Source organism: Phalacrocorax carbo, chromosome 3 (assembly GCF_963921805.1).
Source record: "Phalacrocorax carbo chromosome 3, bPhaCar2.1, whole genome shotgun sequence".
In the NCBI taxonomy this organism is placed as follows: Eukaryota; Metazoa; Chordata; class Aves; order Suliformes; family Phalacrocoracidae; genus Phalacrocorax; species Phalacrocorax carbo.
Window position 1 is genome coordinate 20717863 of NC_087515.1, and position 26352 is coordinate 20744214.

The 26352-nt window shown below is 54.0% G+C and overlaps 1 protein-coding gene across 1 annotated transcript; it reads right to left on the reverse strand.

The window, feature by feature from the left end:
* Positions 1–5408: 5408 nt before the first annotated feature.
* Positions 5409–10320, reverse strand: SIX3 (SIX homeobox 3). Its single transcript, XM_064448598.1, has 2 exons — positions 9346–10320; positions 5409–6976 (listed from the first exon to the last, which is right to left on the reverse strand). The coding sequence occupies exons 1-2, from the start codon at positions 10110–10112 to the stop codon at positions 6784–6786; spliced, it is 960 nt and encodes a 319-aa protein (XP_064304668.1). The 5' UTR covers positions 10113–10320; the 3' UTR covers positions 5409–6783.
* Between the last annotated feature and the right edge of the window lie 16032 nt (positions 10321–26352).

A 26352-nucleotide genomic window follows, 5' to 3' on the forward strand; every position in this document is an offset into this window, starting at 1 on the left:
GCTCCCCGCGACAGGCAGGCAGCAGCAGCACCCACGGCTCCTCCTGCAGAAGGTGGCTTTTATCGCTCGCCTCCCGGTTCATGCGGATCAGTTCGTACCGCACTCTGGGTATTTTTTCCCCTTTTAAGCTGACACCGGCTCTCTCCTCCTCTGCCGTGTCCCCGGCTCTGCAGCCGGGCTTGGCCTCGGCAATCCTGCCGAGACAGTTTTTAAAATAGTCCAAGGAGGCGCAAGGAAGATGCAGCGAAACCGTAAATAAATAAATAAAGCTGGCTTCCCCCCTGGCTGCAAGTGGAATAAAAGTTTCGCAGATAGACTGTGATGCAGGTATAAATAAGTCATTCAGGTACACTTATCCCCGCTGGGGATATAAAGGAAAGTTGTTTGTAATAACAATAGAAAATCAGTAACTGAGATAGTTGGAGGTTACTGTAGGAGGGAAGTGAGGGGAGGAAAATATATTTCTGTATTTACCTAGACGTCTAAACGCTTATCCTCTCTAGCTCTAACCTTTCATGTTTAATGAATGAATCTGCATTGCAGGGTTGGTTGGGGTTTTTTTTTTTGTTGTTGTTGTTGGTTTTTTTTTTCTTCCCCCTCCGTGTGCCGGCTAGTTTTAAATCTGCAAGCACCACAAAGAGGCCGTGATCCCATCTGCCTATGATTCCAAATTAAAGTTCAAACGGACGGCTTACACACTGCTGATCCTGTATCATAGCCTCTCGCGACCCTTCAATTACTATTTAATAGAATTACAGTGTAAAATCCCAATAGTCTTAAAGAATGTTTTATCACAGACTGAAGAGAGAGAATATACAGACACCTCCACTGTTATTGAACTGTATTACTGACCTATTTAGATATTAAAAGGGAATATTTAGTGTTCTACAAGATATTACAAGAGCTACTTTAATCTGAAAACATGCATACGTCTACGTGTCCACGTATAGATGTGCGTGAGGACATTATATACATCACCTCCATCTCATCAGCGAGCACACAGAGCCACGCTGCGTGGATGTGTGTGCTCACCCGTGTACACATGTACACACACCCACGCGAACACACGCACGCTCCTCCGGGCCCGGGTGGAAATCAGTATGTGCCGGTAAACTGCCACACTACTTTATTGTTGCCAGATATTGCTAAAGAGGTTTTTCCGGTAGGAAAGCAATTTTTCCTCCACTCATTGAAAAATACTCTTTAGTTGACATTATTAAATGAACTTCCCTTAACGATGTTTCTATGGGGACAAAAAAAGCGCAAATATTTGCAGTAGGGTTAGATCTCCCTCTAATAGCTAGGACTGGAATTAAAGTCAGTCGCAGCCTAGGCTTTAGACACTGTAAATCTTGGCTTGCAGTGTAGTTTCTCGTCTTTCTTTTTCGACCTGTTCGGGAAAGGACCTGCCTGCCGCAGGGAGAGCCGATCCTGCCACTTCATCTCGCTCGCAGCCAGGCGGTTCGAACTACACGCTTCCAGATATTTACATCTCCCCTTTCTTTATTCATTACTCTTTTGCATCTATCTTCTCTTGCGGATCCCGAGGTGCCGAGCCGCTTTGAAGCCTCCCGCTCTGAAAACACCTTGCTTCCAAATTAAAAAATAAAAAATTTAAAAACTAAAAAAGAACAGCGCCGAAAAGAAAACCTTACAGCCGTCCCTCCCCCAGACACAGAGCAACGCAAATCCCTTTAGTATCATTTAATCATCTCTGTGTCCCCACAGCTCCTGCCTGTTGTCATTACCATGCCAGAAGAGAATATTTAGCGCTTTTTCTTTGCAACTCTTTCCCTCCCCACCCCACTCCCCCCCGCCTTCTCCATCCCTCGGGCAGCCCGCAACTCGACGGTTTGGTTCATTTCCCCCCCTCCCCCCCCCCCCCCCCTTTTTTTTTTTATACACCATTTACAAACTCCTGGGTATCAGGGCTCTCTGCAGGGTGGTGGTGCGGCTGCAGGCCACGGGTGTCCTCTGCATTTTGGACTCGCGCGCGCGCGTGTGTGTGTCAGCCTGCACACCCGCGTCCGTGTGTGCTCTAGAAAAAAGGCAATATTTGTCTGTCCTCTCCCTACACGCGGAATCCAGGCCAGTGCAATGTGGAGCTCAATAAGAAACTGCATGAATAAACACGAATAGAAAGTTGTGCTCAGCTAACCGAAGAAATCAGAGCAATACCGGGGCACTAACGTCCACATTTCTTTTCACTTCGGGCCGGGGCAGTAACCTCATCCGGGCATGCTAAAAATTAAGGGCAACGGGCAAGCAGATTCGAGTCCCTCGAAGAGGCGGCTGTAATTGATGGGGCCGAGGGAGCGCGGGGTGCCCTAAGCCCACGCCCGGCCGCGGAGGGCCGGCAGCAGCCGCGCACACAAAGGACACGCAGCCACGCTGCAGGGCCCGGCCGGCCCTCAGGCAGCCACACGGGGAGGGAGGAAGGGAGGGAGGGAGGAAAGGAGGGAGGCGGGCAGGTGATTTCCGTGGTCTCCGGACCCCCGGGCCGGGCTGCACGCACGCCGCTGGAACCGCAAACCGGAGCCGGTTGGGGCCGGAGGCAGCGGTATAGACCCACGGCGAGGGGGTGGGCGGCGGCGGCGGAGGTGGTCTCCAAATTGCTCCCGGAACCGGCTGGTCTCGGCCCAAAGACTTGCGACGGGCGGGAGGGGGCGGGGCGGGGCCGTGCCCCCGCGGCCGTGGGCGGGAGGCGGCGGTGAGGGGCGGTGCGGGGGTCCCGGGCCGGCTCCCGAGGAGGCAGCGCTGTGTGCTGCCGGCCTCCCGCCATCTGCCTCCTCCCGCTTTCCCTTAAATATTGATCAAACGCACTTCAGCTTCCGAGTAATTTCATCTTAATCAACGGCCGAGCTCTGCGCGGATAATAAACTAATGCTGGAGAGGAGCCGTCGATAATGCTGGGCCAGGGGCGGGAGGAGTCAGCCCTCCAGTTTGGCGGGGCTCGATAGGCCCTATCTTCCTGGGGCAGATGGACTTAGTGGGTGAGAAGGCTTAAACGCAGCTTTTCATAGATTTACACCTCAATCAGCCATTCAGGTTTTTAATGCAAATCCTAAAACAACATCATTTATCCATTACGGAGCACGGCTTTGAAACGGCATATCATTAGCTGCACCCTTGGCACCCCGAAACAGCGCAGGCACCGGCGCACTCCTGCATGCGGCCGTGTGTCCGTCCCAACCCCCCCTCCCCGCCGCCCCCGGCCACCCCGCACAAAGGCCCGCGAGCTCCGGGGAAAGGCGATACCCCCACCCAGCAGGGCCGGGGCAGCTCGCCCCTCCGGTTTTGGGCAAAAGGGGTAAATTTTCGGAGATGGGCGGGGGGGTGGCAAAGGCCGTGGGAGCAAGGGCCCTGCCTGGGAGGCTGAAGGGGAGGAAGGCTGGAACCCGAGGCCAGGTACGGGTGGAGTGAGGCTAAAGGCGATCTCTGCACACACCCCCCACGCCCAACTGCCACGGCACAACGGGGTGATCTTCAGAAGGCTTCATCAGAGGGAAGAAAACCCCAAACCTATCAGTATAAGGCTCAGATGAGGTAGATTACTGCTGCTGGCTTCACGCCTTCTAACTGTGGCTTCCAGGCGCGAAAATGAAGGAAGAGAAAGAAGGAAAAAAAAAAAAAAGAAAATCCCGAAGTTTCGTGCCCTTGAATCCTTTCAGGTATTAAATCCCGTTAAAAACCAAGCCGATGAGAACGACACTCCTGCAAGCGAGGAGCAGAGATATTGCCCTTAAAACCAATGTGCCGACATCGAAGACCTCCTTCCTACCCGGACCCGGGGGTGACTGGAAGGGCCGGGATTTTAACCCTGAAGGCCCCTCCGCTCCCTCGCTGCGGGGGGCGGGAAGAGCAGCGCGAGCTCAAGCGTGAGACCCATGCGAGGGTGCCGGCCACCGGGGAGCCTCTTATCCCCTCTTGGGTGATATTTCTCCCCTCTAAAAGCCGCATGGGGGAGGGGAAGAACTAAGGTCACACGTTCCCCTTCTCCCATCCACGCGGAACACGGGGACCTTATTGTCTGTGTTCCCACCACCACCCCAGCAATTCCCGTCCATTCGGGTTTCGTACGACCGGACATCATTTTCCTTTTAACTACCCACTTGTGCTGGCGACGGGGTAGTGACGCCGCCGGAGCTGCCCGTGAGGAGGCCCCCGCCGCGGAGCCGCCCGTGGAGAGAAGCCCGACGGGGCGGGCGCTGCTTCCGACCGGCCGCGTCCTTCCCCGCGGTGCCTCCCGTGGGAAAACGGAGGAGAAATCCGCCCCCACGCACCACTACGCGGGTCTCCGCGGTTCGCGGGTGCTCAGCGGCCCAGCGTGGAAACCCTTTCCTGCCCCGGCCAGGGGGGTCTAACGGCGGGGGGACACCTCCTCTTCGTGCTCGCTGCGCACACGCGCGGCTTTTCCATAGGGGCACCAGAGGCGAATGGACGTATTTGCACATCAGCTTATTCCTTAAAATTATCTATTAATGGCTTGCTTTAAGATCTCCTGCCCTGGGGGGTTAGCCCCGCTCCCCAGGTAGCCTTTTGGGAGGGGAGGTGCGAGGGGAAGCATCTTTAAGCCCTTCCTAAGGCTGTCCGTAAACCTGGTCTCGGACTTCCCCCCAAAAAAGGGAGGAGGGAAGAAGGAGAGAGGACGCGGGCAACCCCAAGGTAGATCGGAAATCCAAATTAGTTTGGAAATGGTCAAGAAATTCCAGGCACGTTTCTCGCTAAATCCCTGGTAAGTTTCAAAATTGTATTTTCAAGTAAAAACAAGTTTAGAATTTACGTCTCGTTAATTCACGGCTGAATAATCTGCCCAGGGCAAAGCAAAACTTTAATGGGGGAAAAAAAAAAAAAAAAAAAAAAGGAAAAAAGAAAGAAAGAAAGAAAGAAAGAAAGAAAGATGCTGAAATACTGTTAGTCATGCAAATAAAGGCTTCTTTCAGCACATCACAATATACTCCGGATTCGAGGGGAGGAGCTGCAGCCCGCTTAGGGCGAGGAGTTTATGTTTTTGTTTTCATTTAAAGCTACAAAACAAATCCCGAAATGTCTTAACCGCTCTCTGGAGACACCCGGCCCCGCAGACAGGCGGCCGGGGAAGCCTTTCAGCTCGGAGCGCACAAAAAAAGGCCGGGGGGGGTGGTGGTGCGTGGAGAGGGGGGGACTCACACACCAACGCTGGGGCCCGGGGCGGCGGAGGGGATCCGGAGGGACACGGCCCTGCCCCGCGCCCCGCACGGCCGCCGTCGCAGCCCCGGTGTCCCCGCTGCCGCCAGAAGCCTCGGCGCGGGGTGGGTCCGTCCCCCCAAAATCCCTCCGGGGTGTCTCGCCGAGCCGGGGAAAGCGGGGGCCGCTGCGGGGCAGGGCGCGGGGCGAGGATCCCATGGGGAGAGCGTGTTTTTTCGTGGCGGACAAAAACACAAACATCGCTGGGTAGATAAGAAAATGGAATACTGTATTTGATTTAGAAAGTTTGTACATATAGATAAACACGCAGTTAAGGAAACAATAGTTTAAGCGTCCTACGTGGAGTTTAAGAAGAGACCCCCCAAAGCTGCTATGAAATACTCAAAATAGCTTTTGCATAAGATAACTACAGTTGCACCCTAAGCTTTTTTTTTTCTTTTTCTTTTTCTTTTTTTTTTTTTCTATCGCTGAGGTCCCTTTTGAAAACCTAGCACGTCAGATCTTGACAGCTAAGTTTGTGCAAGGAACACCGAGTCAAGGAAAATAAAAAGGAGAGAGAGAGAAAGGGTGGGAGGGAGATAGACGGGCGGGGGGGCGGGGGGAGGGGGGAAGAAAGAAAGAGTAGAGCAAATATCATATACAAGCATTTCTACACATATATTACAAACTGGGAAAATGACCGCATCATTAAGATATACATAATTCATATAAAATTTTGAAATAAAAATAAAAATCTGTTACAGTCATAACTATTCTTTTTCCACATTTATAACCAGTACCCACACAGGCAGTGACAGAAGTGTAGAAAAAAAGGTGCTTACGAATAAAATGATTGTCTGCTGAACAAAAAAACAGAAAATTGCATCTTGGCTGGACCATCACTTGGACTTAAAAAAAAAACCAAAACAAAACAAAAAACAGAGAGAAAGGGAGAGGGAGAAAGAGAGAGAAATAGGACCAACAAAAAGGCGATAAACATTTGTTATTTCCCTCTTCAAGGAGTTCCTTTTTATATTTTTTTTAATTTTTGATTTTTATACAAATTCGATCGGAGTTTGCATTTGTTTGTCTGGTTTCTGTTTGTTTTCCTTTACTATAGAGAATATTTTTTCCCAGATACAAATTTAATCATCATCATCATGCAAGTGGGTGAAATGCGTCCATGGAAAAGCGCAAAGGAGAAATCGTGCTTGTCCTAAAAAGAATACAATTGTCACTTTTGCTTTGTTTTTTTTTTTTTTGTCTCTTTTTTCCTTTTTATATATATAATAATTATTATTTCCCGCCCCCCCCACCCCCCACCCCCCCCCGCTGCAGCACCAGCGTTTGTGACTGTTGAAGTTTTAGCTCCATCTCTTGGTGGTGGTGTTGGCTGACGGTGGTGGTGGTGGATTCTCTGATCCCTGTCTGTTTGTTTGCTATTATGTTTGGGTCGGGTTTGGCCTTTTCTTTCCTCCTGGCTGTGTGTGTGCGTGCATGCGTGTGTGTGTCCTGATTCTAGGTTGCCTCGGTTTGTTTTTGCTCGGGTCGGGGAGAGGGTGCTTGGCTGTTTGGATTTGGATTTTTTTTGTTTGTTTGTTTGTTTGTTTTCCGATATCATACATCACATTCCGAGTCGCTGGAGGTTACCGAGAGGATGGAGGTGCCCGTCTCGGCTCTTTCTGTCAAACTGGAGACGCTGGTGGTCGGGCTGGCCGCCGTGGACGGAGACTCGGCCGAGCTGTGTGTCGGGCAGCCGGGCTCAGCCAGCGACCGCATGCCGCTCTGTCCTATCGCCTGGTGCTGGAGCCTGCATCGCGCCGGGAGACAAAACAACACCCCAGCCCCTCTGAGACACCGGCCGCCGCCGCCGCCGCCGCCGCCGCCGGGGGGACGGCGCCCGCCCGGGGACAGCTGCGGCCCCGGCCCGGCCCGGCCCGGCGCGGAGGGGAGGGAAGGGGAGCGGAGGGGACCCCCGGCCCGCCCGGCCCGGCCGCTTTTCCGCAGCGCCCCGCGGAGCCCGGAGCGGCCGGGCCGAGGCGTGCGGCCCCGCTGCGGGCGCGGCCGGGCCGGCGCCGGGGCTCCCCGCGCCGCCGGGGCAGGGCAGCCGCTGGGGCGGTACCCCGGGCAAACACACACCGAGGGGGGCCAGTTGGAAAGGGGACGGGGGACGGGGGAAGCCGTTCCATGCCCCGTGGTTTGAATAACACGAGCAGCGCCTTCCCTTTCTCCGGGTGGCCATTCCTCCCCGCAGCACCGCGGGCCTAGGAGAGCACCACGGCTCCTCAAACACTCGGGCACCACGGAAAGCACCGGCCTGTAGCCAGAAAGAATCGTTCAGGATCCTCGTTTTGTGCCCTGCCGAATATCTGTCTAAATATTTTCCAGTGAACGGATAAATACTCGGGGGTCTGCGGCAGGACCGGGGGAAGGTCCCGTCCCGGGGAGGTAGCGCTCTCAGGAAAATAAAAAAGGGCGATTGTGAAACACAGCGCTTCTCTCCGCTCGAAATTTAAGTCCCTTTTCCACCTGAAAGCCAAAATTAGCTTTAAAGTGCTGGTCCTTTCACAATCAACACTTAAGGCTACATTGCCGTTGAACCTTTTTTTCCTTTGTTTTTTTTTTTTTAAAGAGGCAATAAAAAATCATTTTCAGGTTCCCTAGCGTGTCGGGAATATTTCTCTGCACCCGTTTATTCAGCTCCAAAGCCAAAGAAAGCCGGATTCGAGGGTAAGGGCTAAAAGTCCTGGGCTGAGCAGCCAGCCACAACCTCTAGCGCGTAGCACTGCCAGTGTGAAGCAAAATACACTCTTCGCTCAACTGCTTCTCACCGGGGTCTTTTCTATTTAACTGCCTGCGAAGAACAGAAAAATGTAGCCGGTTTATTCTACATTTCTCGTTATTTTGCGTTGTCTAATTTCAGCGTCTTTTGATTTTTCTCCCATTTACAATTCCGGGTGCATTCATCTGCTGTCAACAGCGTTGAATCAACAAAAGCATCCGTGGGCAACTTCTGTTTATTTACAGTCCTAAGCTGATCTGTTTTCCATTTAATGGAAATTAAATGGCGGGGCACTTTTAGGTTGCATTTCTCCTACAGAATCTTGAATCAATAGCACCAGTGCTATAATTAGGAGGAATTTAAGAGACAGCATTTACAAGGACAAGAAGTTTTGTTTACACGCTTACAGCGGTGGCCAAACTTAAATTAAAATAAAAACAGTGTGCCAAGCTGGATTAAGGGTCCATTTTCACTTGCAAAATAACTTTTACGGAGGGTGACGGAAAAAAAAAAGAAGGGGGCCTCGCTTTTGTCGTGGCAAAGGAGAAATTAAAAAAAAAAAAAAAAGACACCGAGAGACACGCAAATAAATGCAAGCGTAAATGCAGAGGAAACACACGGCCGGAGGGCCAGGTCGCCATGTGGTGTAAACAGATAAATGCGGATGGGGGGGAAAAAAAAAGGGAGGTGGGTGTTCCCGATCTCCTGAAAGCTTTTCTCCCTTTTTCCCCCGAGCCCGAGGGCTGTGGGGTGTGCGTGTGCCCGTCCCGCCGCGCATGCAGAGAAACACGAACAATCGGAGCGGAGCCGCCTGCTCTGCACAAACCCGCTCTGAATCGCACCGCCCGCCTCGGCCCTTCGGCGGGGAACGGCGCCAGCGCCCGGCCAGGCGCACATCCCGGCGAGCCGAAAGCAAAACCGGAGCCCACCGACCCGGGGCCGCGGGGTTTCCCATCCCCCGCGGCAGCGGCAACGGCTGCGCGGAGGGAGGCAGGGAGAGCCGGGCTCTGCCCGGGCCGCGGCCGCTGCGCTGTGCCCCGCACACACACGCACACACACGCGCGCGCAGGGCGCTGCCCACGCCCGCCGGGTAGCCCCAGCCCTGCCCGCGCCCCGGGAGCCCGTGGGGAGCCCGGGCAGGGCTCGGGGCGCGCCGGGCAACTTTGAGCCGTGCCTGCCCCCGCCGCATCCTTGCGGCTGCCGGGAGGGGACCTACCCGCCCGGCGGGGGGACGGGTTGCTCCCGGTGGCGGGGATGGAGAGAAGGAGGAGGAGGAAGAGGAGGAGGAAGGGAGAAGCGCGCTGCCGGCCGGACGGCCGCCGAGACGCGGCCGCCCGCGGGGCCCCGCCGCCCCCCCGGCCCCCCGGCCCGGAGCGGGGCCCCGCAACCCCACTGACCTGTTTTTAGCCGCCGCCGCTCTGTCTCTTTGCCTTCGGTTTTTGAACCAGTTGCCTACTTGCGTGGGGGTGAGCCCCGTGGCCTGAGCCAGTTCCCTTTTCTTGCTGGGGTTGGGGTAAGGGTCCTGCAGGTACCACTCCCTCAGGAGGCTGCGAGTCCTCTCCTTGAAGCAGTGCGTCTTCTGCTCGCCATCCCAAATGGTCCTGGGCAGCGGAAACTTCTTCCTCACCCTGTATTTATCAACCGGCCCCAGCGGGCGACCCCTTAGCTTCTCGGCCTCCTGGTAGTGCGCTTCGAGCCACATGGCCTGCAACTTGCCGTGGGACTCCTTGGTGAATTTGTGGTTCTCCAGGATGTGATAGAGGTCTCGGAAGTTGCCCGTGTGGAAGGCCACCACCGCCCGGGCGCGGAGGATGGACTCGTGCTTGTTGATGGCCTCGCATGCCCCCGGCGCCACCGGCAGCGACCAGAGGAACCTCCCCAGCCTCTCTATGTCTCCAGTCTCCTCCAGCGTCTCGCAGACGCTGGCCACTTGCTCCGGGGAGAAGTTGAGTGTGGGCAGCTGAAACATTGACAACTCTTCGTGGGGTGCCCGGGAGCTGCCGCCTCCACCGCCGCCGGCACCGGGGCTGCAGCCCGAGCCGCTGCCGCTGCCGCCGCCGCCGCCGCCGCTGGCGAGAAGGAGGGAGCGGTGGTGCGGGTCGGCGGCGAAGTTTGGCAAGAAGAAATGGGTGGGATAAAGCTCTAGCGGGGACCTGAACACCATGGGATGACCGGGGAGAGGGGGAGATAAATCAAGGAGAAAAGAAAGAAAGGGAGGAAGAAGGGAGGAAAGGGCACACGCACCGCGCACGCATCCACGCCCGCACACGCACACACAGCCACATAGAGGCACAGGGGCACACACGCTCGCAGGCACACGCGGACACACGCACACGCACTCACGCGCGCGGACACACGCACACGCACACGCACTCACACACACCCGGCCCCGCGCCGCCGCCGAGTCAGGATTCAGTGATTCAACAGCAATCGCCCTAATGACAACAGCCTCATAATATCTCCCCTAAATCCACAGTGAGTGCAGCGCTGAAACATTTTGTTTCGCTTTTCTATTGGTCTTCTGAGTGTCGTTGTGGCGTTGCCATGGCAGCCCCTGCCAATCACTGTCAGCCCTGCCAATCATTACGGAGTACGTAAGGAAGGTTTTTACCACTTCGCCCGAATGCACGGGGGGGAGGGAAGCGGGGCGGTTGGTGGAAAAGCCTGGTTGTTTTTTGTTGGTTTTTTTTTTTTCCCCTTAATCTTTGCAACTCCTAATCTCAGCACTTCCCCTTCTCCCTGTCTCTCCCCCCTCCCTCTCCACACCCCTCCTAAATAAGGGATCAAATAATGCGAAAAGCAGTGTGCACATATTTGTTGAATGGGATGAGCAATTAGAGGGTGGAATATTATTGTGATCTTAACGAGCCTCGTTAAAGCTAAAGGAGATATGGGGGGAAAGTAAATGGGCCAGGCTGGGATACACGTTCGGATAAAGGGCTCCTAACTGAGACAATTTACACATGATTTGCACGTAGTTTCACTTCATTCTGCCTATCTGAGCACTAATAGTGCCGGGAAAGAAAAGAAAGATGAGATCATTAGACCCATCCTCACGCCGGTGACCCTCCCAGAAGCAGGCACATACAGTACAGGCTGGGATTAGCCCTGATTCCCCGAAGTCTCCCTCCTCTCTTCCCCTCTCCCGCTCCCTGCCCCTCTCCGCCGGAGGAGGGATCCGCTGCCCGCGGAGTTCCGCAGAAGCTCCGCCGAGAGCCGCGCAGGGCGCCCAGCCCGGACCCGCTCCGGCTCCGCGGCGCCCCGCTCGCTGCCTCCCCCGTCCCACGCCTCTCTTCCCCCGCCCGCCCGCTCCTTCTCGCCTTCCCTTTTCCTCTCCTTTCTCTTCCCTCTCTCCACTTTGTTATTCTTTCATTCTGGCTTTCCTCCTCCCACTCGCCTTACCGCCTCTCGCCCCTTCCTTCCTCCGGAGCCCGGCGACCTTGCGAGGCTGGTCCTCACCCCCAAACGCGCCGGGGCTTTACACCGCACCTCTCTTTCCCCCGCAATTCCTGCCGCGAACTTGCAGGGCTTCTGTGCGAGGAGGAGGAAAGGGAGGCGAGCAGAAGCGGGTTTGAACCCAGCTGCTGGATTTTTGGTTTTTGTGTTTGTGGTGGGGTTGTGGGGTTTTTTTTCCCCCCGTTTGTTTGTTTGTTTGTTTAAGTGTGAGCAAGGCTAATCTCCGGTGTGGTTTGAGTCTTTCCCTCAGTAAGACCTAGCTGGGTCGCCAGACCTTGCTACCATGCAACTACATTTATTATTAGGTATGTTGCTTTTAAGAAGATTTAATCAGCATCTTGAGCTGGTAACTCTTTTGTTTAGTTTCTGTAGCTATGGAAGTGTGATTTACAGAGATTTGTACGGGTCATGGACATCTTTCCAGACTTACTGTGTATATTTAGACAGGACTTTGCTTGGTGTTAAAAAGTGTATATTTTGAATAGGTTCACACACAGTAGCAAACAATACCGACATTGTAAAGGCATGTACAACGAGTATTGAAACGCAGCATCCAGACTTCAACTAATCTGCCCTCAATAAAGCTGAAATAATTATCCTAAGCCGCCTTTCTAGAAGAAAAATCATTGAGGAATTCAAAACTTTTTTAAAGATCTTTTCTGCATTCCGATGGAGATCGAGGGGTGAGGCTTGGAGCCCAAACTACTTTCAGACATCAATGGAGAGAAGGGGAGGGGGGAAAGAGAGATATTACAATTAAAATGTGAAAACATAGCGTGACTTGCCCTATCCGAAGGATAATAATAATACTGCTATGGGTGGTAGAAGTTCTTTAGCTGGGCTCCAAACTGGTTGTGATCCTTTCACAGCGCACTCCTCGTGAAATAATTCCAAGTGGCAGATGAATAGGTCCAGTTGGAAGAGCTGCTGGACTGGAAGAAGCTCGCTGTATTACACATTCATCTGATTTCCACTAAACTGTCATCGGTGCGCTTCGTGGCTTCATAGCCCTAATGGAAATAACTCGCCCTCTTAATTTTTAGTGATCTGCTTAAACACTTCTGTTAACAGACTTGGGGAAAACTTTTTTCCCCCCCTCCCTTCCTCCCTGGCTTGTATTTCCAGTTGTACAGCTAAGGAGGGAAAGGGACTTTTCAGCCCCTCTGCAAATCGATTTGGAGGTATTAATTGGACAACAATATGTTTAGCCAAATATTTTAATACACACACACAAAATCTTTTTCTTTGTAATCCTTTCCTTTTATGTAAAGGATTACAGAGGGGAGGGTGGGGGGAATTCCTGCGGGAGTTTCTTAATATTTGATTCCATTTTTCTTCGAGCTGCCAATTAAACTACCTTAAAATGTATTTCCAGAATAAAATGCAAACCGGCCTATTTTTTTTTTTTTAAATCTCCCAGAGGATCATACACTGGTCGTTCGCCTATAGGTTACATCCTTCTGTTAGGATTCCAGATGAACCTTGCAAAGCTTCAATATATATCCTCTTTCTCTCCTTCTTATCTCTCTCTCTCTCCTCTTTCTTCCTTTCTTTCTTCCTCTCTTCCTTCCTCCCTCCCTTCCTTCCTCCATATCTTTCTTTTTTTTTTCCGAGAGATATGAAACACATAACTGCATTTCTGGTGAAAACCTTTCTACCAAAATATCCTTCTGTAGGGCATTTCTATGCACGTCGGCTCTGCGTGCGTCTGCCTGTGGCTGTATGTTTAAAGCCAAACAAACCCACAGCCCTGACGTGCCTCTCAGCTAATACCGAGGGCTTCCCGCACCCGCTCTCCTCTCTGCGCCCGCCGGCGTCCAGCACAGGAGCTCTGCCAGCCAGAACCTCCCGCAAGGACGGAGCCAGCAGCCTAAAGTGTTTGCGCCTGTTGTCGCGGCTCGCCACCGCGGGTCACCGTGGCGCGGTAGTCATCAGCCAGACCTCGGGAAGCGGGTCCGGAGCTCGCCCAGCCCGGCCGGGGATTCAGCGCTCCCCTAAGCCTGTTAGGGACACACTCTCATGTCCTGAAATGTGCAAGCAGATAATTGTTGGCGCTCTAGCTTTGTGTGAGGAGGCCAGGGTGTAAATGGCTTTTAATGACTGCAGCTGCTGGCTGCAAACTGTCAATGGGATCGGCTAATGCCGAGCCGAGCCCGGACCCGCCCGGCGCCGAGTCGCAGCAGCCGGGCGGGCGCCGCCGGCGGCAGCGCGCGGGGGCGCGGAGCGGCGCGGAGCCGGCCGCGGAGCGGCGCGGCCACCGGGAGCAGGAGCGGGAGCACGGCGGCGGACGGGGCCGGGCAGAAGCTGCCCTCTCGGCTGGGAAAATCCTTTCCGGATCCTGTAAGTTTCTTACGGATAGGCGGAGGTCCCGCTAGGGAGCCCCCCGGGGTGAGCTGCCCCCCACTCCCCCCAGCCCTTCCCCACCCCCGCGCTGGGGCTCGGGGGTCCGGGGCGGTGACGGGCGGGGTCCCCCCCATCGCTGCAGATAGCCATCTTCTCTGGGTTGGGGAACCTGCCGCCCGTTTCCAGTCAATCTTACTTCATCCCACATGATTCATTGTTTTAGCTGCTAGAATGACATGTGGCTCTGCAGGGCAGGGGAGCACCCACCCACGGCCCCCCCCCCCCCCCCCCGAAAAAAAAAAAAAAAGCCCTCCCCCTAAATAAACCAGGACAAGCCTGTGCTCTCTTCTGGAGGGAGCCCTGCGAAGTTATGTCCGTATGTGTGCGTGTGTGTGTGTCGGGCTGCCAACCTGGAGGACTTTTCCGGGGAGAGGAAGGGAAGCAGAGAGGTTCCCCTCTTTTATTTCACTGCTTGTTTTGATGGTCGCTCCCAGGAGGCTGCGATTTTTCTGCTGCCTAGTTAGTGCCCCTTAATCCTGACTCGAGAGTGACTCAGCCGACGTTTGCAAGGGCTGATTATTGTTTTATCGGGGGAGGCAGGGGTTCAGCCGGGGCTGGGGCGTAGCGGTCGAGGCACCGGCGAGTGGAAAATGATGCGCTGCGGCGAGGGGAGAGGCGAGGGGGGAGAGAGGGAGAGCAGGTAAAGGAGAACCCACCGCGTTGGTCCTGTTAGGCTTTTTGTTATTATTATTACGATTTTATTGAATTTTTGTCAGTCTTCAACGGCAAGCGCTGAAAATTTTGTACCTATGCTGTCTTTACAAACACATCTATCCTCCTCCTTCCTTCCCTCTTTCTCTCTCTTTCTTCCTCTCTCTCTCTTTTTGGTCACGATTTCTCGAGATAAATTAATGCGCATTTGATGGGTGTGCGAGATGTGGCCCATCCGGCTCCCGTAATACAGCCCTGTTGATGCGATGCGTGCTGCAACCGGTCGTGCTAAGAAACAAGTAGGCAAAGTGGGGTTTTTTTAACCGTTTGGATTAGTTTAAGAAGCCGAGGGGGGTATTTTATTACTGGTCCAAAACAGTGCTCCAGCTTCCAGGTTAAACTTTTGGGGACATACTCCCCACCCCCCTTTATTTTGCGTAGACACAGAGGCTGGAGGAGGAAAACGTGAGACACTCAAATTTTTTGTTGTTGTTTTGAAAGGAGGGAGAAAAGGAGGGCAGCTCGCCTCGGCGCCGAACTGCCGGTTTGGGAAGCACCAAACTTTCCCGAGGAGGCGAGGGAGCCGCAGCCGCCGCCTGGCTGGGCTGGACTGCCTCCCCGCGTCCCCCCGCATCCCCGGGCAGCTCCCGCCAGCCGAAAGTTACCTGCTCGGCAGCAGCAGCGGCGGCAGCAGCCGTGCTGCTGCTTGCTGCTGAATTAAACACAACTCTTAATGATGTAGCATTATCAACAAGGGACACTTGATTGACTGATCTAGGTATGATATATGTGCTGGGCGTCTAAATTAAATATTAAGTGAAATACTTAGCTCTAATTAGAAATCGTAACCTAGCAATGAAAACTTGAAGAAACAAATTGCGGGGGGAGGAGGGGACAGCCTTTAAACGCGGCAGCGGGGAAAGTAGCGGTGATGTGTACAGAGGCTGACATATTAGCAACAAGAAGCAACTTTGAAATGATTGACGTATCATTAAAGCCATCAGGCTGATTTTAATAATTCTTCTTCAAGAGGAAAAAAAAGAGAAAGAAATAGAAGGGAAAAAAAAAAGGCGTGGAACCTCGCAGACGAGTTATTTATTTATCAGCGCATTAAACTCGGGAGAAACATAATTAGACCTGGGGAAAACGAGGGAAGGCGGGGTGAAATCTGTCGACGAACTGAACAAATAAACGTCCGAAAAGCAGCGACCATCCAGCTCAGGGGTTCTGTGGGAGATGGAGTTGTCAGAGCTAGATGCCTTCTCCCCCGAGTGTGCCTTCCCAAGGTAAACAAGCACACAGTTGCCTCAACTTTATCCTTTAGTACAAAGTTCCTGGTGCGACGGAAAATTTGAATATTTTATCAGTCTCTTGTAGTGACCCTCATTAGGTGGGCATCCTGCTAAGGCCCTGGCGTTACAAGAAAGCTGCCCAATCAGAGCATTTGCACGCCTTGTTAGCGATGGTTAATGAAGCTTCCCCATGCACTCAAAGAAAGGCCCCCTCGATGTAGATTTACCTTATGTCAACTCGTTACTTCTAATGAATCGCATCAAAATTCTTCCCTGAATGGGGCCGAGGCGCCCGGACCGGGATCCCCTCCCCGCCCGGCGGAGCCCACCCCTGCCACAGCCGGCACTTTAGCGGAGCATCCGAGACCGAGGTGACCAGTTTGGCGGCGGGGAGGGGGACAAGGGGCCGAGGGAGGGCACGGAGCGGGCGGCGGGCGACAGCGGCGGGGGCACCGCAGGCGGCGGGGGGGGGGGGGGTGTGGCGGGGGGGCGCAGCCTGGCCCCGGCTCCCGGCCAGGGTAGCGACTGCGGAGGCTTCGCTGCTGGCAGGTAGACGTTTGCTCTTCGCCTCTAATTTTCAGGCTTCCCCCCCCCACGCCAACCCCCCTACCTCCCCGTCCCTCCGGGCTAGCATTTTAAAATCAATTAGTATTTTCAATTCTTGAGGTGAATTATTCAAACAAATGTTTGGGAGACCCTGAGGGAGAATTTGGCCGTGACAAAAGGTTTGATTAGCTTTATTTCCCCCCAAAAGCAACAAAGGCGCAGGGCTGCGAGAACAATCCGCTACATCAGGGCATGTTCAATTAAATGAAAGTCATTAGCTTCGCCGTGAAAGCACTACCTTTAAAATCAGATGGGGCGGGCGGGAAGGGACACACACACACACACTCTCTGATAATTGTGGCGGGAGGATTTAACACCCCCCCCTCCCCCTATACACACAAAGCCCTCCAAAAAGAAGAAGAAGAAGGGAGAGAGAGGTGGTGGTGGTAGAAACCCCAACACTTCACCCTTTGGAAATTTGTGCTCAGTCTAAACAATAGGAAGCCCATAATGCAGATTATAACACTCACTGACTCGGATCCATTATCTGCCCTCCACACTGTCTATATATTGATTTCCATATACTTTCTATTGCTCTCAATGACCGAGCAAAGCTCCAGTTAAGAGCCCGCGACACGCAGGAGCGCTGCTTGAGCTACCTCTCACCACTACAAGTCGGAGCCGGTTGTAAACACGAAATGCTCCCACTTTCCCGGTGTAGCTGTGAACACGCACACGACACACAACGAGCCCACCCCCCCCCCCCCCCCAAAAAAAAAAAAACAACAAAAAAGCGGACGGCCGGGCAGAGCCGGGGCACAGCCCCGGGGCCCCCTTCCCCCCCCGCGGGGAGCCCACGGATGCTGGATGATGCCCCCTCGGAGGCACGTCTAGGTGCCCGCGTCCGTGGGTGAAAGCCTGGGGCCGGTGCCCGGTGCGTGCCCGTCCCGAGAGCGCCGGAGCCGCCTGCGGGGAAGGGGGTGCCTGTCCCCCGCGCCCCTTGGGGCGCAGAGCCTGGCGGGAAGAGCCGGGGAGCTGAGCTCCCCGTCCAGGGCCCCCCGCCTGCAGCCCCTCTCCCAGGCCCTGAGCTCCCAGTGAGGGATGACGGTCGTTTCTTTAACTCTGAGACCCAGCAGAGCAGAACTTTGTCAAGGCAGGATCCTGCGGCCGGTAAGTTTGATACTTGGATTAAGATCACTTTCTCACGGGCTCTTGTGGTGTATGTGTGTGCGAGACGGAGCGGAGGGGAAGGAGAGAGCTCACCCGAAAATGGCCATAAAAAGAGAGAGAAGAAACCACCGAAGACACAACCTGATTTTTTGGGAAGGGCCCCGGGAGCGGCCCGGAAGGGCCCCGGGAGCGCAGCCGAGGTACCCCTGCCTCTTCCCAACCTTCCTCTGCAGGGCACGGCTCCAGGCAGAGAGGGCGAAGGTACCGAGGGGGTTAAAGTGCCCGGAGAGAAGCAGAAATTTGGAATCCAGTGTGTGTGTGTGTGTGTTGGGGGGAGGGGAAGTAAAGCGGTAATTCTGCTACTATAAGGACCCCAAATAATCCGCTCGGAACCTGCATAGATCGGGGAGATCCGGGACGGCGTCTTAAATGGCCATATCCCCCGCCCCTTCCTTGACTTTAATGAAGATTGTTAATTTATTTCGAGGCAGTGCTCCGGGCTGATAAGTCCTTCCCAGCTAATATGTGAAAGTTTAAATGCCACCAGGTGCAAATTCGCTCTACTTAAGGCTACGAAAATAAGGCCGAAATTCAAGAGCACAAGAAGTTGGCCTTTGCATTATGATTTATAAAAGGGAAATTGCGCTATACATAGCCAACTATTTACCAAAAACCCCCACCCCCAAAGCCCTGAAAGTGCTAAATTCTTCTTAATGATGCCGAAGGTGAAGTTGTTTCATATTGGACAAAATGGGCGTTATTCTTTGTCATGTAAATCACCCTTCACTTGACCCCAGGTTAGAGGATAATGTTCATTCTTGTTTCACACTAAAACTTATTTAAATCAGAGAGCTGAAGAATCATTTCACAAAATCCGCGTAATAGTGTGAAGAGGACTTAGGGATCCGCATTCAAAAAAACATGGGTTAGGAACGTGTACTTTTTTTAAAAATCGGCATTTGCTGCAAACCTCCAGGACTAGGAGGTTTTTTATCTAATAAAGCTATGCTCCTTGGGTTTCCTGAGAAATGTGTATATAATTTCGCGTAACAAGATTAAAAGAAAGGAAAAGATATGAATCAAAGGAGTATAGATACACAAAAGACCTCTAAGTAACAATTGCTCTAATACATATTTTTAAATAGGAAAAGAAATGAAAAGATATTTAACAGTTGGGTAAAACAGAAATGAAGGTTTGATAAAGAAGATGCAGCTTGCGGTGCTGTTTCATTCGATAAATATACTTTTGGTGTGGAGTGACAGGATATGTTATTTTGACACAAAATGAAAGCGTTACTGCAGATATAGAGACATAGATACACGCGAAGACAGCTGTATACACTCATTTATAAATTAGTGGGTGCACGTGGAAGGAAATCTGAGCGTCTCTATGTTTCAAAGCGCAGCTGGAAAATATCCCATAGGTGAGGCGCTGGGCTGAGGTAGGTTTGATATTGAAGCGCTAGAGATTATTGGAAATCAAATAAAAATTCGACACGCTCTGACCCATTAGAGGATTTAGCGGTGAGGGGGGAGAGGTTTTGCAGGGCTTTTGTCGCTAATGTTTCAATGCTAGGCGCTAACTTTAAGAAAAGTGTCAGTGGAATAACAAATTGAGGGCATGAAAGGCCACGGAGAGAAAGCAAGGAAGGATGCTCTTGACTTCTTAGCAGTTGCTTAGAAAGGATCTCGAGCTTAATGTGGGGACTCAATCAGCGGAGAGCACAAAGCTCGGGGAAGGGGGAGAGGGGAGTTGGGCTCAGCACGTGCACTTTGCTCAAGTCGCTTGAGCGAGCACCGGAGGGGGAGCGCCGAGCCCAGCCTGCCCGCCGCTGCACCCCCGGCCCCCGCCTCGGCACCGGGCGGTGGGGGTGTGCTAAACGGGGGCGCAGGGGCAGCCCGCCCGGCTCGGGACAGGCGCGGGAGGTCTGCGGGCTGCCCCGGCGGAGCAGCGGGCAGGCGGCCGCCGAGCTGGGTAACTGGGCAGTAATTTGGCCCTTCACCGCAGCGCCAGCAGCAGGTTTTGTTAAAAGGCACCGTTATCAAATTCGGTCCTTCCGTGAGAAACAGCCGATTTTCGAGCCCGGCTGTAAAGATTTTTAACAGCTTAGCGAATATCACAGATAAGGGAAATCTGGAAGATGCTCCCAGGACATCAGACCTTAATGGGCTTCTTCAGCGACGGAGGGAGCTCCGTTCTGCTCCCTGTGCGTATTATACTGCAGACAGGATTCGATATATACTCTATTTAATCTTTCTCTGTGACAGAGCTGTTTAAGTGTATACCATGCCTACGTTCTTTGTATCAAGACCAAAAGGATGCATTGTTGAAAGAAAACTATTCAAAATCTTTCATCTGATAGAAACGATCCAGCAACTGTGAGGCAGCTACAGCACAATGGTTCTGTCTACATAATAGGTATCTCATAAAAATACAGCGTGTCATTGCAACAAAAAGTTAAAAGTCTTAAATGTATCCATCATATATTGCATGAAGTCAATAATATTCTAACCTTGCCTGCACCCCGCCATTAAATGGTACACGGCACTTTAAAACCGAGGGCATTGTGATTGAAATCCCAGCCTCTAGCAGAGAAAGAGGGGAGTAAGGTAAGTTAAGCGAAGACCATTACGGGTGTAATGACCTCAGGGTAAATATTCATTAGGAAGAGCAGATTCTTCTTCTAATACCCAGTCTATTTTCTTTGGAATGCAATATCACGGAGCCGAATGCAGCAGCAAGACCCAAGATTTAAAAGGAGATTATTGCCAAGTGTGTTGGGTCGAGTTTGGGAGATTTTTTTTCCAGACGCTTTCCTCAAGTGGGACGCAAGTGCCAAGAATAGGTAAAAAAAAAAAAAAAATAAATCACCTTTCTCAGTTTATTCGGGCGGCTAGAAAGGCTTGTTCCTTGCTTAGCCCCCGGTAGGAGAAAGCAGAGAACATTTAAGCAGCGCGGGTAGCAGCCCTGCCTCTCTCTCCTCCCTTGGTAGGTGCACTTAGCCGGCGGAAAGGGAGACTGCACACGACCTCGGGGACAGAGTTTGCCTCCTGAACTACACTTTTCTTCCTGAAGAACAGGAGCTCCGACCTCCAAACCAACTGGGACTGGTGCTCTAAAATAGCTGCGAACAGCGCTCCCGTGTCTTAACAGGGTCACATAGGAGATTTGAGCCTTTTAATTTCCAGACACAAGGAATTACTCCTTTGGAGCCCCTGTATTTTATTTTTTTTTTTCTAAATAAGAGAAAAAAGGAAGCTGGGTACAATTCCCTTATACGCACAGAAAGAGAAAGGGGGGGTGAAAAAGCCGAGTCGGGGCGCATTTAGCTGTGGGAGACCACCCCGTGCTCCTGGCCGCTCTCTTGTCCCCGGCGGGATGGCGGCCGGGGGCTGCCGGGGGCTGCCGGGGGTACCTGGGGGGCCGGGGGCTGGCACCGGCCCGGCCCGCGCCCTCGCCCTGTGCGGCAGCAAACGGGCGCGACGCCTGGTGTGACCTTCAGGGAGCACTTTTCAACTGCTAAACATCGAGAAAAAGTGCTTCTTCCCTCGCTCGCAGGCGCCATATTAATGCCGGGAGCCGGGGCTGGGGCGGGGGGAGGGCGGTTTCGCAGTTGCTGTAGTTTTACGCAGTTGTTAATTCAGACTGGACGAGCTCTCGACGGCTCCGTAAAAACAAATAGTACTTTGGATTCTCCCCCCCATTTCCACTTCCCCCGAGGGGATGCGCTTTGTAATATTGAGCCCTGCTCTGGGACCCTAGAGAGCATCCTCCCCCTCCCTGCCCGGTGGGGAAGGGGGTGGGCTGGGGGCGATCCCCGAGGGCGCGGGGTGCCACGGGCCACGGGGTCCACGGCCCATGGCCTTGCCGGGGGTGCCGGTCACCCCTGGGCAGTGCCCGAGACCGCCCAGCTCCCCCCGACCCTGCTGCTTGTCCGGGAAGGGGTGGGAAGACGCCCCAAGCCCCCCTTCCCTCGGTGCACCCCCCGTTTCTGCGGAGGAAGCTGCGAACAGCAAAATAACAAAATACACCCCTCCATGTCTCCCCGTGCAAAATAATTTCCCAAGCAGCGGGTCCGCACTGCTCTGAGCTCCCCCTGCTCGCACTGAGACCTGCTGCTTAACACAACAGCGCTGTTTTGTCTTTCCCCATTTTTTTTAATAGTGTAAAAAACCCGAAACAAACGGCCCCCCATGCCCCCCCCCCCCAAAAAAAAAACAAAACAACCCAAACAACCAAAACCCCAAACTTTTGCAGATGGGCGGAAGTGGCCGAAGCAACACCGCGGGGACACAGAGCAGAGAAGTCAGACAGAGCCGCTCCTCCCCGGGGCCGCGGGGCCGGTGCCGTCCTAAAGGTTCACGTCCCCCTCAGGATTTGGGAACAAAGGCAGCCCAGCCCAGCTCCGCCACGCACAAATCTCCATTGTAATCCTCGTTTTTTTTCTCCACCCCCCCTTTTTTTTTTCCCCTCCCCTTTGCCCTGTTTTCCAGCCTGCGGATCCTGAAGGTCAGATGGAGAGGTCATGGCTCTGCATCCCCTATAAATAGATTTTGATATTTAGACAGCTATTGCTACTCAATATTAACTTACAGGATAATGGCGAGAGGTACGGTATGCGCTGAACCTGTTATTCACGAGTGAGCAGCATCTGTCGAATACAATTCTCGTCTCTTCGCCCCGTTCGCCCATAGCGCAGATCAATAGGGCGAAGGACGTCTTGAGGCTGGGGTGGGGACGGTGAGCAGGACGGGGACACTGTTGCAAGTACAGGGTTGAAACTATAGAAGGACTTCAGAGAGCTGAAGTCAAGAGCCAGGTAGGCACAGACCAGCCCTGAGCGAGTGAAAGACCAATTCAAGAGCGGCTGGCGGAAAGCTTCCAGAGTCGGGGTTATTCTAGGGTTTCTGACACTTCACTTTAATAGGCGAGGGACGCTGCTGGGGTGGAAAGGTCTCCCCGCCGCACATTCACAGCCCGATTTTCTCATATTCCTGGCTAAAAATCGTGGGTTCCAGGTAGATCCGAACCAGAGACCTCCCTCACCACTAACCCTCTTGATGTTTACAGAACATTCATGGGAAGGATGTGGGTAACGTTTTGAGGGAGCACTAAGAATTCTTGTTCCCATTTCACAGAGCATCCCCTCTCCCGTCTGACCCCTGATCCTCCTCTGCCTCCCGCCACCTGCAAGACAGAAAAGCTTTTACACTCCCCAGCCGCCCTGGGCGCCGGCACTTTTCTTGGCGCTGCTATTAAAGATGAAATCCACGGCCGGGACTCTGGTTGAGGGTTTAGAGCAAACGCCCCCGCAAACGGGTACCCGCCGGGATGCGCCGAGAGGAGCCGGCCAGCGCTTTGGTAGCTGGTGGACCCACTCGTGTGCGACGTCTGCGGGCAGCGGCCGTTCTCGCGCAGGGATGGCGTGGGTGTGGGGGCGGCGAAGCCCCCGCGGGACAAGGAGAGAAGCGGGGCCAGGCTGAAAGCACCATTTCTCCCCTGTGCGCCGCTTTGCTGGCTCACGCGTGGGTCCTGCGCCTTCTGCAAAGCAAAAGCCCCGTGTCACTGGAGAGACCGCAACTCTAGAAACTAGTTTTAATCAAGATCTTTCGAAGCAGGACGGGAAAACACACACGCGTTTCCATCCACTTCCCTGGGCATGGGGGGCAGGGTATGGGGTGGTCGTGAAGGGGTCCGATTATTGCTCGTGTGTGAATTTTGTGGTTAAAAGAGGTAGCCTGGGGAAGATGAGGGAGAAGAGAGGCACGGGATGGTTTAATTTAATCAATAAAGTGTCTGAAAGAGTTGTCGGGATTTGATTTTCCCCTTTGCTCGTTTAACTCGCTCTTTAAGGTTCACGTGTAACATCGGGTAGTTGTGCGTGTGCTCCTTATTTTCAGATAAGGGATTATTGCCAAGGAAGAGACACAAAAGAGGTAGTTTTAAGACGCTGCGGCTCCCTAAAGGCTTGCGGCTTTACAGCAGCAGCAGTGAAACAAACTTTCTGTCGGAACTCCCCCGCCGCTCGGGAGGGACGAGCGCGTCCCGCCGCCCGGCCGGGGACACGCGGGCTTTGTTCCGGCGAGGAGCGAAGTCACGGGAGCTGCCACCGGCGCCCTGCTGGCCCCGGCCGGGCGGGCCCCGCCACCCCGGGCGGCCGGCGGGGACGCGGCGTGGAGGGCAGGCGGGGCACGGGCGGGAGTGGGGGGAGCAGGCGCCCAGCAGCCCCGGCCGGGCAGCTGCCCTCCTCCGGGACGCCCCGAGGCAACGGTGAGCGCCCTTCGCCTGCGGAGGGGAGCGGGTGTGCCAAGAGCCCTACCGAGGGGACGGTCGCGACTTTTCAGGGTGGTTTCTCAGTTCACCAGGGAGGGAAAGTGCCGCCTCGCCCCACCCTTCGCCTCCCGCGCCCGGCTCTTCTCCCCGGGAGCTCCGGGAGGTGCCGGGAGGTGCCCGGCGCAGCTCAGCCCCGGCCCTCGGCGAGGGCGGTGCGGGGGGCCCGACGCAGACCCCCCGGGGCCGCAGATCCAGGGCGGAGGTGGTGGGCTCCCCTCCCCCCGCTACCATCTCGGGGCTCTTTTGGACCTGATGTGCTGCTTGGGGGGAGATGGTACGGAAGTTGTCCTCGCAAGTAAAATGGGGGGTGCAGTCCCCATACATTTTTAACCACGGTGATTACTAAATTAATAGCAGGCCCTAAGACAGATGTCAAAACGTCTTGAAAATGTTTATCTGTGAATAATTGAGAAGGTGGTAAGACGCATTATCTGATTGTATAATGAAATATGTATGAGGAACAGCTGTTTGCAATAGTCACCTCCCGTTGTTTCATTAGCCTAGAGCCTCCTCTTTAAAAGAAGCGCTTCCCTGAAGTTGCCCATTTAGCGCCGGCCGCTTCCACCGGCGCCGGTGGCCAAGCCGTGCCCGCAGGAGCCGCACTGGGAAGGGGGGAGCCGGCGCTGTCCCTTAGGCCGGGCCACGGGCTCTCCCCGTGCCGTTTCTCGCTGGCGGTTTGCTCCGAGGGTGGGCGGGGGAGGCGCGGACGGGCTCCGAAGACGTCTTGCCGGGCAACCTCAAGCTGAAGGGGATGCCCCGGGAGGAAGGATCCTAGATGCTCACCTCAGAAGCGCAGCAAACAGCCGTTTATTAAGATTTTATGCCGAGCAGCCACAGCCTCCTCGACTGCTTAGTGTTGACATAAACTTCCAGACGTCGAGCATATGCTGTTGCGCAGCATTGTTTATGTGTGGTACCAGATGTTGCTTTGCATCCTATTGTCTGGAGACAATGTTTAGTTCAGGTTAAAATATCTTTACTTAAACTGCTCAGTTGGCCATTGTGTGAGCATTAGTGAAGTGTCATGGAGAGGTAATGGGAAGTCCGGGGAGGTTAGCTCTCCGAGCGTGGCCAGGAGGTCCCTGGTTCATGGTGGGGTTACAGCCACTACTGTCATCTTTTGTTTTCCCTCCTCAGAGAACCCTTGTCCTTCCTCTAAAAGGATGTGCCCCGCTCTCTTTCCCTTCGGAGCTTTCTCCACCGTTTTCATGAAAAGGTCCGATGTTTGTTTTTCTAGTTCCCCTAAATCGCCCGAAAGAGGAAAGGAAAGCGCGTTCCTGCGTCACCACCACCCCGGGCCGGGCCGGTCCAGGCGGAGCGGGGCGGCCCCACGCCCCTGCCCGGGGATGCTGGCGCCGAGGGGAAATCGGTCCCGACCACAGAGTTCACGCTCCAACCAGGGCAGCGGCTCCCTCCCCGCAAAATGCCCGCCGCCCCCGCAGCCGGGCAGGCCGAGCCTCGCAGGCCGGGCGGGCGGAGGGGGTGGCCGGCCGCGCCCCGGCAGGGCGAGCCGTTCGTGGCAGCCCCCACCCGGCGCCCGGGGGAAGCGGCTCCCCTGGAGCCTTTTCTTCCCTTTAACCCCGCAGGCTGGGCCAGCCGCGGCAGCTGACCTGTGGAAAGACTTTTGCTCCGGGAGAGAGGGGGGAAAAAAAAGCTATAGACTTTAATCGGATTTCTCCCCAAACACTTCTGGTATGTTGTTGTTATGCATCTATACGGAGATCATTATTTATAAATGAGCGAGTACGATCAGTCGCAAAGACTTTAAGAGCCCGGATTTGTGTCATTAAGTTGAGGGCGGGGTAGAGTGATTTAGCGGGGGACGAAGGTGCTGGCCGGGGGTGGCCAGCCGCCTTGGCGAGCGGAAGGTCACCTGCCGCTCCGCTTTCCCTTTGGCCACCCTGTCACTCCGGCCGAGACCCCCGCGTTGGGGCGGGGGAGGCCTCGGCCTCGACCCCCGCGCCCGGGGCCGTTGCGGGCCGCGCTGCTGCTGCGGGCCGTGCAGCCGCGACCTCTGCTTTCTCCCACGGCAGTCCTGCTTCACACAATGGAGGCGTATTTTCCTGTAAACTGGGTGCTCCGCTAAGAGCGGAGACCGTGTGAGAACACTTCCCGCAGCAGCGGTTTTATAGGTCGAGAGAAACCCTACCCCCTCTGCTCCCTGACATTTGTAAAGCCACTTCAGGATGCAGTTAACATCTCTCTAAACGCCCGAATTAAACAAAAAGCCGCATAGTGCATTTCAGCATTGAAAGCAGAGGTTTTGCCACGCGATGCACTGCATAATGTAGATGTATTCGTGTTATTTCTAGCATTTTTGCTTGTGCATAATCCCTTATGCCTTTTATTATAATCCTACACATTACAGTTAATCTGTAATGATACTGCTTCAGAGGGACCTGTTGCACACAGTGATGGTAATTTGTAACCTTGGTAACAGTTTTAAATAAAGATTATAACAATGATGTCAACTGTTTTTATTCACCATACCGTAAATGGGGTCTCAATATTGTTATGCCTGTAGAGGACAGAGTTTAAGAAACAGTTACGAG